The 15,351-nt window shown below is 38.9% G+C and overlaps 1 protein-coding gene across 3 annotated transcripts in view; it reads left to right on the plus strand.

Moving 5' to 3' along the window:
- Positions 1-15,351, plus strand: part of tnip1 (TNFAIP3 interacting protein 1) — a 170,295-nt gene that overhangs the window by 24,807 nt on the left and 130,137 nt on the right. For all 3 annotated transcript variants that reach the window (XR_007936291.1, XM_028813226.2, XM_028813225.2), the window contains exon 2: positions 5,050-5,228. Coding sequence is in view for 2 of the 3 variants with exons in the window: in XM_028813226.2 (XP_028669059.1) it covers positions 5,084-5,228 (145 nt within the window). In the remaining variant the exon portion in view is untranslated. The remainder of the gene's footprint in view (positions 1-5,049; positions 5,229-15,351) is intronic.

Genomic DNA, 15,351 nt, shown 5'->3' on the forward strand with positions numbered 1-15,351 from the left:
TAAATGTGTTTGATGATCAGAAACATTTTGTGTGACAAACATGCAAAAGAATAAGAAATCAGGAAGGGGGGCAAATAGTTTTTCACACCACTGTATGTGTGTGTGTGTATATATATATATATATATTGTGTGTGTGTGTGTGTTTATGTATGTATATATATGACTGGAAAACGGGACTTGTCGTCCCTATCTGGAAAGGGAAGGGTGATCACCTGAATTGCAGCATCTACAGGGGGATAATATTGTTCTTGGTGCCGGGTAAGGTCCTTGCTAGGGTCGTCCTCAATAGCATCCGTGATCACTTGCTCACCTACCAGCAACCAGAACAGTCTGGTTTTACGCCTAAGAAGTCTTCCATCGACCGCATCCTGGTACTGAGGGTTCTCATGGAGCGCAGACGGGAATATCGGCAGAGTTTCTTTGCAGCCTTTGTTGATTTTCGCAAAGCGTTCGACTCAAGTTGATCGAGCTGCCCTGTGGGACATCCTGAGGATTTACGGGATCCCCTCGAGGTTGCTGGATACCATGGCCGGCCTGTACACTGGTACTGTGAGTGCTGTGCAGAGTGGAGGCAGGACCTCTGTGTTTTTCCCCAGTTGATTCTGAGTTTTGTCAGGGGTGTGCTCTTGCTCCTACTCTGTTCAATGCTTGTATGGACTGGGTGTTGGGCAAGGTCGTGGGGTCCAGCAGCTGTGGGGCATCTGTTGGTGAAGAAAGGTTCACGGGTCTTGAATTTGCTGACAATGCTGTGATCTTTGTGAAGTCAATGGAGGCTCTGATCGGGGTGCTCGAGAGACTGAGCGAGGAATCTGAGTGTCTGAGATTGCGAGTGTCCTGGATAAAAACCAAGATCCAGGCCTTTAATGACCTCTTGGCCACAGCCATCAGCAGTGTGTCTGTTTGTGGAGAGAGTGTTGACCTTGTTGAGAGGTTTACTTAGCCTGGGCAGTGACATTCATGTCTCTGGTGACTCTTCCTATGAAGTCAGTAGATGGATTGGGAGATGAGGTCGCTGGACAAAGGTCCAAGTCTTTAGAGTCCTGGTGCTTCCTGTCTTGTTATATGGTTGCAAGACATGGACGCTATCCAGTGACCTAAGATGAAGACTGGACTCCTTTGGTACTGTGTCTCTCCGGAAAATCCTTGGGTACCATTGGTTTGACTGTGTCAAATGAGCGGTTGCTCATGGAGTCCCGAATGACGCACATTACGTGCATTGTGAGGGAGCGTCAGTTACGGCCATGTGGCGCGTTTCCCAAAGGGCGATCCAGCTCGTAAGATCCTCATTGGGGACCCAATTGGCTGGACCAGACCAAGGGGTCGCCCACGTAACACCTGGCTATGGCAGATAGAGGGTCATTTCCGTAGAGTGGGACTGGACCGCGTGTTTGCCTGGGGGGGTTGCAAACCGAGATCTCAAGTTGTTTTGTTGTGTAGTGGGTGCGGCAGCGCACTGTACCAGTGCATGCTCCCCAACTTGACTTATGGATGCATTTGAGTAATATATACCTCTCCTCAAATTTGTAACAACCTTTTGCTTAACTGAGACTACTTTAATACCCATATTTAATTAAATATGTTGACATCCACTCAGCCACTGTCATTAGATTTGTGCTAGGAATGGATATATATATATATATATACAATGGGGTGAAAAACTATTTGCCCCCTTCCTGATTTCTTATTCTTTTGCATGTTTGTCACACAAAATGTTTCTGATCATCAAACACATTTAACCATTAGTCAGATATAACACAAGTAAACACAAAATGCAGTTTGTAAATGGCGGTTTTTATTATTTAGGCAGGAAAAAAAATCCAAACCTACATGGCCCTGTGTGAAAAAGTAATTGCCCCCTGAACCTAATAACTGGTTGGGCCACCCTTAGCAGCAATAACTGCAATCAAGCATTTGCGATAACTTGCAATGAGTCTTTTACAGCGCTCTGGAGGAATTTTGGCCCACTCATCTTTGCAAAATTGTTGTAATTCAGCTTTATTTGAGGGTTTTCTAGCATGAACCGCCTTTTTAAGGTCATGCCATAGCATCTCAATTGGATTCAGGTCAGGACTTTGACTAGGCCACTCCAAAGTCTTCATTTTGTTTATCTTCAGCCATTCAGAGGTGGATTTGCTGGTGTGTTTTGGGTCATTGTCCTGTTGCAGCACCCAAGATCGCTTCAGCTTGAGTTGACGAACAGATGGCCGGACATTCTCCTTCAGGATTTTTTGGTAGACAGTAGAATTCATGGTTCCATCTATCACAGCAAGCCTTCCAGGTCCTGAAGCAGCAAAACAACCCCAGACCATCACACTACCACCACCATATTTTACTGTTGGTATGATGTTCTTTTTCTGAAATGCTGTGTTTCCTTTTACGCCAGATGTAACGGGACATTTGCCTTCCAAAAAGTTCAACTTTTGGACTCATCAGTCCACAAGGTATTTTCCCAAAAGTCTTGGCAATCATTGAGATGTTTCTTAGCAAAATTGAGATGAGCCCTAATGTTCTTTTTGCTTAACAGTGGTTTGCATCTTGGAAATCTGCCATGCAGGCCGTTTTTGCCCAGTCTCTTTCTTATGGTGGAGTCGTGAACACTGACCTTAATTGAGGCAAGTGAGGCCTGCAGTTCTTTAGACGTTGTCCTGGGGTCTTTTTGTGACCTCTCGGATGAGTCGTCTCTGCGCTCTTGGGGTAATTTTGGTCGGCTGGCCACTCCTGGGAAGGTTCACCACTGTTCCATGTTTTTGCCATTTGTGGATAATGGCTCTCACTGTGGTTCGCTGTAGTCCCAAAGCTTTAGAAATGGCTTTATAACCTTTACCAGACTGATAGATCTCAGTTACTTCTGTTCTCATTTGTTCCTGAATTTCTTTGGATCTTGGCATGATGTCTAGCTTTTGAGGTGCTTTTGGTCTACTTCTCTGTGTCAGGCAGCTCCTATTTAAGTGATTTTCTTGATTGAAACAGGTGTGGCAGTAATCAGGCCTGGGGGTGGCTACGGAAATTGAATTCAGGTGTGATACACCACAGTTCGGTTATTTTTTAACAAGGGGGCAATTACTTTTTCACACAGGGCCATGTAGGTTTGGATTTTTTTTCTCCCTAAATAATAAACACCATCATTTAAAAACTGCATTTTGTGTTTACTTGTGTTATATTTGACTAATGGTTAAATGTGTTTGATGATCAGAAACATTTTGTGTGACAAACATGCAAAAGAATAAGAAATCAGGAAGGGGGCAAATAGTTTTTCACACCACTGTATATATATATATATATATATATATATATATAATACCAAATCATTTTAAGCCCAACGACTCTGTTTTCAGTAGGCTTTCTATTCAGTAATACTTCTAGTTCCCCAAATCCCAAAAATGGGAAGACCAAAACTCGCAATAAAGCCTGCCGTACACAAAAACATCATTTATTTAATTCTATGTATTAATGAATAATTCCGATTGTACATTTCATAACTAAAAATCAAGTAAGCCTTCTAAAATAAGAAAAGAACCAAAAACCAAAGCAAAATGTCAGAAAATCCAAATAAGTGTAATAACTGCAAACCTTACAAAAACTGGATGCAGGAAGGGAGTGGACTAATGTCCTAACACAGTGGCTATGGCAGCAGGTGGCTTATATTGGGCTCTTGGAATGATTACAGCACCTGAGACTCTGATTTGATAAAGAGAATGGGGATAAAAAGACAACACCAAACAAAGTAGGAATATATCAACAGCAGTGGGGAGGACAAATTGACAAAAACAAAGAGACATGTTCTCTCTCTCTCTCTCTCTCTCTCTCTCTCTCTCTCTCTGTGTTAACTGTTTCCTCACTATTCAGTACAGTGCCAAGTAAAAAGCAATAAAAGACTTGTAGTACAATTACACACTTTCTATGTCAACCTGTGCAGATGGAACAGACGAACTGGGAAAGTTGTTTGTAATAGAATCCAATACCATTTTCCTGTCTTGTTTAATGGGTTCCCAAATCCACCTTTGTTAGCTGTATTATTCACCACAATATTTTTTTCCATTTTGTGTGTGATGGCCTCAATTTTTATTTCTTTTTGATGCTGGGAAGTCACCTAATATGGTGTTTATGCTTTCAAAGCTTTCAGTAATCAATATTTTATTATGCATTTAGAGGAGAGGTAGGTCTAACTATGTACCCAGCCTGTTTTGCTGAACAATCTTCATACAATTTCGTAGTGTTTTATTTTAAGTGGTAATCCATGTTTGTTTTGTTTTCAGACTTGTTTAAGAGTGTTTAATTTCTTTCATAGCAAAAGTATTGCCGTGTACTTCTTTCCTTTTTGGTATTAATTGTTTTGCTGGTAGTTCTGTTAAATTCTTGGTCTCTGGTTGTTTCTTCAGCACTGTACATTTAACATTGATTATATGCCCAAAAACTTTATCTAGCTTGTGTTTATTGCTGTCTTGTTTTCTTTGCTTGTATTACACTGATTATGTCCCCAGCATGTATAGCATTACAGATTTGTGTATGGGCACTGTATGGCTCTTCCTTTGCTTTGTCTTCCTGTCCAATGTAGAGAAAAGCCAAGCAAAATGACACATTTAATTGGCTAACTAAAAAGATTACAATATGCAAGCTTTCGAGGCAACTCAGGCCCCTTCTTTAGGCAAGATGTAATGCCTGAAGTTGTTCCTGTCCAACAACTTTAATCCATTATCACTCTTGGCTATTTTGATATAGCAGCTCTTTGCAGTTAGTTTATTTTGCAGAGTTTTATTGCAGAATGGTATATCTGATAGCACTATAAACAGCCTGAGTAAAATAGAATATTTCCCTTACAGCCTTTCAAAATCCTCAGATTTGGTAATAAAATGCTTTGATCAAAATTTCAAAGACTGCCTTTGTGTCTAAAATCATAATGATTATAAAAAATGATAAAAGCCCTATACTTGTAATATTACCTATTATATACATTGTACTTGGATGAGAGCAAAGGGCAGGCTGAATTGCATATATTTTTTTTCAGGTGCGGCCATTAATGTGTATATTTTGTTTAATTCCTTTTTCTAGCATTGTGATGAGTGAAGGTGACTGAAAAAGTTCCATGGATGGCAGGGGGCCCTATCGCATTTATGACCCTGGTGGGAGTGAACAGCAGATAAAAGATGAGACAGGCAACATTTCCTATCAAGAGCTAATGGAGGAGAATGCTGCATTAAGGGAAAGAATGAAGGGACTCAAAGTCTTGGGTATGCAGTATTTCTTGTGCCTCAACAATACTTTATTAGTTTATTTCCATTAGTGAGAGGTTTTGATGAATCTTCACATTTTAATGTGGTCCTGAACACGTTTTGACCTTTTTTGCAATTATGTTTGTGTGAGTGTGTTTGTGTCTGTGTGTATGTATGATAAGTTGAGAATGTTTTGAGCTAGATGAATGAAATTTGGCATATGGGTGTTATATCAAAATGTTAGTTTCCTATCAACTTTTTGTCAACATATGTCAACCGGAAGTGGTACTTCACCTGAACACATTTAAAAAATTTTCACATAAACTTTTACATAGTTTAAATAAACAATTAATTGAAATTTTATATAGTAGTTTTTCATGTAAAATTGCATTATAAGAAGAGAAAAATAATTAAAATTTTATATCCTCATTAGTTAGGGTAAGAAACACATAGATATAGAATTTCACCTTAAGCAGATGACCGGAAATATCGTAGCGGGTATCCGGCCTATTGGATATGCATTACTACCATTATATAAATAGAGAAAAGTGATTTTAAATTTTGTATGAGCATTACTTATTGTTAGATATAAAATTTGACTTTGATCAGGTGACTGGAAATGATTTAATACTATAATTTCAGTTTGATCGGATTACCGAAACAAAGATAAGTGATTGAAATTTTATAAGAAACACACAGATATGACATTTCATTATAATCGGACAACCAGAAGTGGTATCTGTTTTACCTGAACAGGTACAAGGAAAGTTGAGTGGAGATCAAATCAGATTTTTTTTTATGCTTTACATGTGGTACTCATCAATGCCATTAACAAAATAACTAACTATAGTTAGTATACGGAAGTATACTTCCGACATTTGGTATGTATCATTGTGACACATCTAGTATAATAAAAGTTTATTGCCTTTTTCTGATTGATGTTTTAATAGGCATCAAATTTCTGTATACCTTTTTTACCCAGAACTAGAGAGTTTCTAGAATTTACCCCACCAGGTTGATTGACTGACAACATTTAAATATGCTTTCTTAACAGCTGATTATATGATATTGTTGAACCCACACACCAAGCACACACTAGGGACAATTTAGGATTGCCAATGCACCTAACCTGCATTTCTTTGGACTGTGGGAGGAAACCGGAGCACCTAGAGGAAACCCACGCAGACACGGAGGGGAACATGCAAACTTCACGCAGGGAGAACCCAGGAAGTGAACCCGGGTCTCCTTACTGCGAGGCAGCAGCACTACCACTGTGCTGCCCGTTATTCTCTTTCTTAAGGCAAATTGTGTTCCACAGTTGTTTTGAGCTGTTGTTTGCTTTTTTGGTTTTGTGCTTAAAATACAGTACTTTTAGTGATTTAATAGTGTTTATGAAATATTCTTTATTACGCTGGTTCTGAATTTCCACAAAAGATTATTAATTCATTGGAGATATTACACAACTTAGTGTTAGTAACTATTTGTGTTCATTAGTTATCATTGGCTACATATGAATACTAATAGTTGGTAAGTTTGTTTTTCATTGTTACACATTATTTTGTCAATTAAAAAATTTGTTTTATCGGTAATTATGGTGGTAGTTTGAACTAATTTAATAAATTATATTACGATCAATTAAATCATTGTTTTATAATTTTTCAGGTAAGAGAGAATTTTTAAAATATAGATATTCTTTAAAATCCTGCGGCGGGCTGGTGCCCTGCCCGGGTTTGTTTCCTGCCTTGCGCCCAATGTTGGCTGGGATTGGCTCCAGCAGACCCCTGTGACCCTGTAGTTCAGATATAGCGGGTTGGGTAATGGATGGATATTCTTTAAAATGTAAAATTTCGAAATGTACATACCTTTCTGATTTGCGCTATGCATTTACTTCTTTGTCCTTATACTTAATTCCATGAATTGTATTTAATGTATGTTTTGATCTTCCATCAGTTTTGTTCTATTTGTGAATTAATTGATATTTCTTCTCATTTTCTGTATTTTGTGGATTGCCTGAACTTTTTTTTTTGTTGTTGCCTACATTTTAATTTTTTTACTTGAAAATGAGAGATAAAAAAGCAAACAGCATTGCAAAGGCAGAAGAAAATGAATCGGTTGCATACACGTTTACACTCTGATTTTTCATATAATGAAAGAGTTCAAGACAGGTCTAGAATAATAAATAATTTTGGGAATATCTCTAATTATTTATCTTATTTAGTAACAGTTTATTAACTACATTGCACATATTATTTTTAACTATTATTTAACTTATCAACAATGCAAAGAAATTACATGGTACAAACACAAAATAACACCATAATTAGAAATTCATCCAATCGGGTAAAAGAACTATCAAATAAACTTTAAATTTATATAAGTATATGTTTTGTTTCACAAGTTGACCTATTCATACAATTATTATGTAATCTCGGCGTATACGAGAATGTCGAGTTTAGAACACTCCAGATTTTTATATTTACAGGTAACATTCCGTTACAACAAATATCTTTACAACAAAATTATTATTATTTTTGTGGTCCCAACAGTTTCCCCATATGACACGAGTCTATAGAAATCTCGTTACTACAAAGTACATTCAGCAGGTTTCTTTCATTACAACGAAGTGCCCAAAAGACCTTGAAATACCTGAATGAATCATCCACAGAGCAGTTAGTTCTGTGGTTGCAGCTCAGTTGTGCACAACAATCCCCAAACAGAAACACTGTGTAAAAAAAAAAAAAAAAAAAAAAAAAAATTTCTTTGAACTTTCCTTGTACTGTTTTGCTGTTTTTGTTTTCGATGGTTTTCAGTGAAGCCTTTTGCTTATTGCTCGTCAACATTTGAGAAACATCCATTGGAATTTAAGTCATTGTCACCCTCCTATAGAAATGGCGGACGCGAAAAAATGATCACAATTAATATTAGAGGAAAAAAAACTTTACATTTTTGCAGCTCTCGATTGCGGCAAAAAGAAAAGATGTTGCCAGTGAATCCAGAATTTCGGCATTGACCCAGTCAACTTACTTGAAAGACAGAGCAATAAAAGAAGAAAAATCTCAAGTTGCAAATGTATGTGAACTGCTGCATTTGAAGATGTCGAAAAAAGCCGTTTTTATGTGGTTAAGTGATGCTCGTTCAAGAAACATACCTATTAATGCGGCACTCATTCAAGAAAATGTGAGGTTTCTAAACTCTTTTGGGACCTCCCCCAACTGGACAACATGCTGAAGAGAGTCCTGAAGTGAGATCACTGCATCTGTGGAAGACTGTTTATCTGTTGCCGGGGCAACATGCGGCTCTTCACCAAAGCAAACTGAAAAGATCTCGATGGCTGCTGCAAGGAACATTGTATATGCAGGGAACAGGATTACTTGGCCACTAACCTGGGGGGTATTTTTCGTATGTGGATTACTCGTTTAGCCTGATGTAATTGTTGATGATTTGGCGTGATCCTGGATCTGTCGGTTTTTTGAAACTCTTGCTGGAAGTGTTGTTATAGCAACACATCCTAATCCTCAAACCTGCTCGGAGCAGGTTTGTTCTATGTAAACAAGGATTAGCTCACACACTTAATCAGTGTCCATGCGTGGAATTCATTCAGTCATGACTTCGCCGTTCATGAATGAGCGACCAATTGATATCGGTACGCAAATTATAAGAAGAGAATTTCATATAGAGAGGGGTTTGCACGATCGGCAAGATCCTTTATTGCTCCTGGAGGAAATTCTTTTTGAAAGATACCGCTTTAGCCGAGAGCAGAATATTGTACCTCAAAAATTTATTAGGACCTTATATTTGAAGTCAAACTCGGCGAAGTCGGGTTCTCACAACCACACAGACAGTATGCATTGCTTTGAGTTTATTTGCAAGCGGCACTTTTTTATATACTGTAGGCGATGCGGAAAATCTATCTAAAAGTGCAGTTTGCCAGGCAATTCGTAAAGTCTGTTTGGCTCTGAAAGATTTCCTTCGGGTTTTCATTGTGTTTCCTGGACACCTGCTTGTGCAGACAAAAGAGGCTTTTCATGCCATTGCAGGTAGGTAATACGCAGGTAAAAACACCCACAGTTCCATAAAGAATCTCACAATCAGCCTAACATTCTCATTACCCAGGATTTCCAAATGTGATTGGGGCACATTGGACTGATCATAGTGGAGTTTGATCAAACATTATTTGGAAAGTGTACCTCTCCTCCTGATGAATAATCAGACACAGTGTCTTCATCAAATATTTGACCTTCGTCAATATCTCGTTGGTCAGACACAGGTTCTAGGGATATGACATTCCCTGCCACTGACCCAACAAAAAAAGAGGGATATATGGAACATGCCTATGGCACACATTGAGGACAAACATATGCAATGACTATTCCGTACCTGAAATGAAGTGACCACTGCGTCCTGCCACTGGTTCTGAGGAGGAGCTTCCCCGTGGAATGCCCTCAGAAACAGGGCGATGGGCATTTTACTGGAGAGCCAACTCTTCTGCAGGGGTTAGGTCTGGACCTCCACCTGTTTTTTGCTTGTCTGCCTTCTTATTAGCTTTATATAAAATTCTTTATGTCATCAATTCTTTAAATAGTTATATACCAATATTTACCAGTTTGAAGTATATTCTTGTACTTCACTTTAACCTGTTCCCATGTTATCCTTGTGCTCATATTTGATCTGGAATTATGACATATTAAATAATAATTAATCTGACACATAGGAAATGAAACGCTGCTTTCAGTAAGTACAATGCACACACATTTAATTTGTCGGCCACTTTTTGCCATCCGTCTTTTCTGGTTTGGGCTGCTTTTGCAGTGTTACCCCTTATGCATATTAAATCTTGAAATTCTTCATGTCCTTCGAGTGAAAGGTCTTGCTCCGCTTGTGTGAAAAAAAAAAATGCGCCCATTCTTTCGTCATTTTGTTGCAGCCTATCAAAGACTTGCTGATCATGTTTTCTAGACTCAATATAAATGGACTTTTCAATCAGCATGGGCGCACACATTCATCTTGGATGATTAGATCCAGCTAGACTAATCTACTACACGGCTGTGTTTGAAAAACCGACTTATCCCGAATGAGTTTCACTGGCATTAACTCATCCAAGATGAGGCATCTGATCTCGAATGATTTAAGCGACGTACGGAAAATACCCCCCAGGTAACAATCCTGTCTGACTGCTGTGTTTGTTTATAGGAGAGTGGCAGATCCTGCTACAATAAATAACTCTGCTGTTCCTGTTTCAAGCTGAATAAAGCTGGTTTTGCTAAAGTACTGAGATTCAGCCTTGTGTTTTGGGGTGCAAGATAGGGACTTATAGCGCAACCCCAATCTTTTAGGATTCTCATCTGTGGTGCCTCACTGCACCGCTGTAAGCCTGCTGTTGCCCTGCTCTGGCAACGGACAAACAAGCATCCACAGACGCGGCAATCATGCTTCAGGACGCACTTCAGCATGACGTTCCCTCTGGGTGGGGATCCCAAAAGAGTTTAGAAACCTCACAATATGAAGAAGAAGAAAAGGATGATTCAGCGTCTGATTTGATAACTGTGCTGCCCACAACATGCTTCCGCATTTAGATAATGTTCGTGTTGAATTCCCTCCACCCAATTGCACAGCAGTGCTTCAGCCATTTCATTTGGGCATCATTCGCACCCTGAAAGTTTATTATCACAAGGAAATGCTGAGAGAAATTCATTACAACGAAATATTTTTTAGGCCCCTGGCAGTTCATTGTAATGGAATTTTACCTGTATGTTTAATTTTAATGTGCAAGTCTAGTAAACAGTGATACAGTGGAACCTCTAGATACGAGTTTAATTTGTTCCAGCACTGAGCTTGTATAGCGAATTTCTCGTATCTAGAACAAACTTCCCCCATTGAAAATAATGGAAATCCAGTTAATCCGTTCTGCACCCCAAATATATTAACATAAAAATCAATTTTCCTAACAAATAACACTGATAAATTATATATACTGTAGTCTACCTTTAATAAATAACACTGGTAAATAATATAACTGATTATTAAAAGAATCAAAACAGGTGTCCAAAGTGCAGTAGAGCATTCAATAAATCTTTAAATAAATAATCCTTAAAACAGTTGTGAAGTGGAGGTTTAAAATACACAAGAATAACAATCCTTTAACACGATGTTAAAACGTCAAAAGGATGCCGTCTTTAAAAAACAGATGACAATCACCGGTGCTTCTTCTCTGTTAGCGTCTCACCTGCGGGCTCTGCAACAGGCGAGACACTCTTAATGCAGCTGACCTTCTCTACACCGTACTGCTTCAGCTGTTTGGCTCGCCTGTTCAGCTCACTGTTCAGCTACACGCGAGCCTGCCTGCACACACTCACTCACTCACTCACTCACTCACTCACTCACTCTCTCTCTCTCTCTCTCTCTCTCTCTCTCTCTCTCTCTCTCTCTCTCTCTCTCTCTCTCTCTCTCTCTCCTTTTACTTTTTCTCCCCCTTAACCGGCTCGCGCTTCTCTATATATGCGGGGAGGACATGGCAGCTGCAGCCCATCAGCCACAGGAACAATCATGGATGTGGGCAGTTTCCCACCTGTGCACTTAAGTGAGAAACGCAGACACCGCAGATCGCGGCTCGCAACTGCTACCACGCCCCCTTGCTAAGCCGCGAGCTATACCCACAGCCTGGCTCGTGGCTCGTTACGCGAGCCAATGCTCGTATTTAGATCTGAATTTTTCGCTCATACTTTCCTCGTATTTTGAATTTCTCGTATACAGAGGTGATCGTATCTCGAGGTTCCACTGTACCTGTTTTCATCCAGTAAAATATCCTTTGTAACTATAAATTTATATGGTACTAGCAAAATACCCGCGCTTCGCAGCGGAGAAGTAGTGTGTTAAAGAGGTTATGAAAAAGTAAAGGAAACATTTTAAAAATAACGCAACATGATTGTCAATGTAATTGTGTTGTCATTGTTATGAGTGTTGCTGTCATATATATATATATATATATATATATATATATATATATATATATATATATATTTATATATATACAGTGGAACCTCAAGATACGATCACCTCTGTATACGAGAAATTCAAAATACGAGGAAAGTATGAGCGAAAAATTCAGATCTAAATACGAGCATTGGCTCGCGTAACGAGCCAGGCTGTGGGTATAGCTCGTGGCTTAGCAAGGGGGCGTGGTAGCAGTTGCGAGCCGCGATCTGCGGTGTCTGCGTTTCTCACTTAAGTGCACAGGTGGGAAACTGGCCACATCCATGATTGTTCCTGTGGCTGATGGGCTGCAGCTGCCATGTCCTCCCCGCATATATTTAGAGAAGCGTGAGCCGGTTAATGGGGGGGGGGGGGGGGGGGGGGGGGGGGGGGGGGGGAGAGAGAGAGAGTGAGTGTGAGTGAGTGCAGGCTCGCGTGCAGCTGAACAGTGAGCTGAACAGGCGAGCCAAACAGCTGAAGCAGGACGGTGTACAGAAGGTCAGCTGCATTAAGAGTGTCTCGCCTGTTGCAGAGCCCGCAGGTGAGACGCTAACAGAGAAGAAGCACCGGTGATTGTCATCTGTTTTTTAAAGACGGCATCCTTTTGACGTTTTAACCTCGTGTTAAAGGATTGTTATTCTTGTGTATTTTAAACCTCCACTTCACAACTGTTTTAAGGATTATTTATTTAAAGATTTATTGAATGCTCTACTGCACTTTGGACACCTGTTTTGATTCTTTTAATAATCAGTTATATTATTTACCAGTGTTATTTATTAAAGGTAGACTACAGTATATATAATTTATCAGTGTTATTTGTTAGGAAAATTGATTTTTATGTTAATATATTTGGGGGTACAGAACGGATTAACTGGATTTCCATTATTTTCAATGGGGAAGTTTGTTCTAGATACGAGAAATTCGCTATACAAGCTCAGTGCTGGAACGAATTAAACTCGTATCTAGAGGTTCCACTGTATATACATATACACATATATTTTATATATATATATATATATATTAGCAAAATACCCACGCTTCGCAGCGGAGAAGTAGTGTGTTAAAGAGGTTATGAAAAAAAAGGAAACATTTTAAAATAACGTAACATGATTGTCAATGTAATTGTGTTGTCATTGTTATAACTGTTGCTGTCTTTTATATATATATATATATATATATATATATATATATATATATATATATATATATATATATAAAATATACACACACACATAAACATTTATATACATATACATATATATACATATCTACATATACACATCTACATATATATACACACATACATAAACACACACATAAGACTTACTGACTGAAACGGGCTTTCATTGACAATCATGTTACGTTATTTTTAAAATGTTTCCTTTTTTTTTCATAACCTCTTTAACACAGTACTTCTCCGCTGCGAAGCGCGGGTATTTTGCTAGTATATATATATATATATATATATATATATATATATATATATATACATACATGCAGTTTTAATAACACAGAAATCAATATAAACATTAACATCATTATCATATGAGAATATGAAGTAATATATAAGAAGCACTTTTCATATAAATATAAATTATTAAACAGTAAAATCTTCTTCTGTAATTTGCTACCGTGGCAATTTGTGTGTCTGTCCAGGATTTTAAATGACCTGTACCTCGCAAAACCGTTTCACCTATACACTTGAAATGTGGTACACATATAGTACGTCACGTCTACTATCCGCTTTATGGGTGATGATTGTTTTACTCTTTTTATCTTTATTTTATTTTATTGTAGAATCAACTCCTATCTGCGCACAGCAGGGCAGCCGTGGGCGGATGCGTATGGTGTATTCACTCCATGTTATCGTGCATTGCGCTGTCAGTGGTATTTTGATAAAAGAATTTGAACAACATATAAGAAGCGTATAAATTATTAAACAGTAAAACATTAACATTTAAGAAGTAAAGTTACATGAAGTACTACTGCAGTGCCTTCGGGTATACCTCATTTTTTGTTTGCCCATTACATGCTTAAATGTATACATTTTTTGGTGCACCTACCCGAGAACACGCGACATATAACCGAGCGTGGGAGAAGCATGGATTGTAAACACGCGTTGAGTTCATCTGCTGGTCTCCCCTCGTGGAATAACTGGTAATGTTTGACTAAAATCTACAGCGAGTAAAACGACATTACCTCCTATTTTTTTTTTTTTACGATCCCTGAGATCTTGCTTTTTTCGGTTCAAGGCTTCATAAGCTCTTTTATGTTGTATGGTGTACTTATCCCAAACCATCATCTTTGAATGTTGCAAGACTTTCGCCTTGTATGTAGATCGGGGTAATTACATTCATTGCATTCCCTAGTCTGAATCACAATCTGATTGTATGGGTGGTTACCTGGCACTGTAGGGTTGCCACCCGTCCTTTAAAATACGGAATCGTGCCGCGTTTGAGAATGAAATTGCGCGTCCCGTTTTGAATCAATACTGGACGGGATTTATCCCGTATTTTTTTTATCATTTTTTTTTAAAGCAGCGTCTCATGCAAATCATCCCACATGCATTTTATGAAGATGCCTCCTTTCCTACTTTGGATTGGGTAATGGAGTGGTGGCTCTGAGGCTAAGGATCTGCACTGGCAATCGGAAGGTTGCCGGTTCGAATCCCGTAAATGCCAATAGAGACTCTGCTCTGTTGGGCCCTTAAGCAAGGCCCTTAACCTGCAATTGCTGAGCGCTTTGAGTAGTGAGAAAAGCGCTATATAAATGCAAAGAATTATTATTATTATTATTATTATCGTTAGTTTGATTGGTGTTTTTAACTGTCCAGTGAGGAGGGCGTGTCTTTTAAGTACAGTCTGCAAAGTGTTGGCACTGAGATGTGGCGTCAGCGCCATAGTTGAAGCCCCTACGTTGCGGTCAGCAAGTCGGCTAACATCCGCCATGTGCCGTCTTTCAGTTGCGAGAAGCAGATCATAGAATGGTTGAAACTGTTGCCCCTAACGTTGCGCCACGGCGTGTGGTTCGTTTATACCTCGTGTCTTCTCATTAAACTTTTATCTCGCGAATATGTTATTGCAATCCGCAGCGGGAGCGTTTCTATAAACTTAATTGAAACTTACGTTTTACACCGTGCTTTGTTTCCCTTATGAACATGCTTGTATGCTTA

The sequence above is a fragment of the Erpetoichthys calabaricus genome, chromosome 11 (assembly GCF_900747795.2).
Source record: "Erpetoichthys calabaricus chromosome 11, fErpCal1.3, whole genome shotgun sequence".
NCBI lineage: Eukaryota > Metazoa > Chordata > Cladistia > Polypteriformes > Polypteridae > Erpetoichthys > Erpetoichthys calabaricus.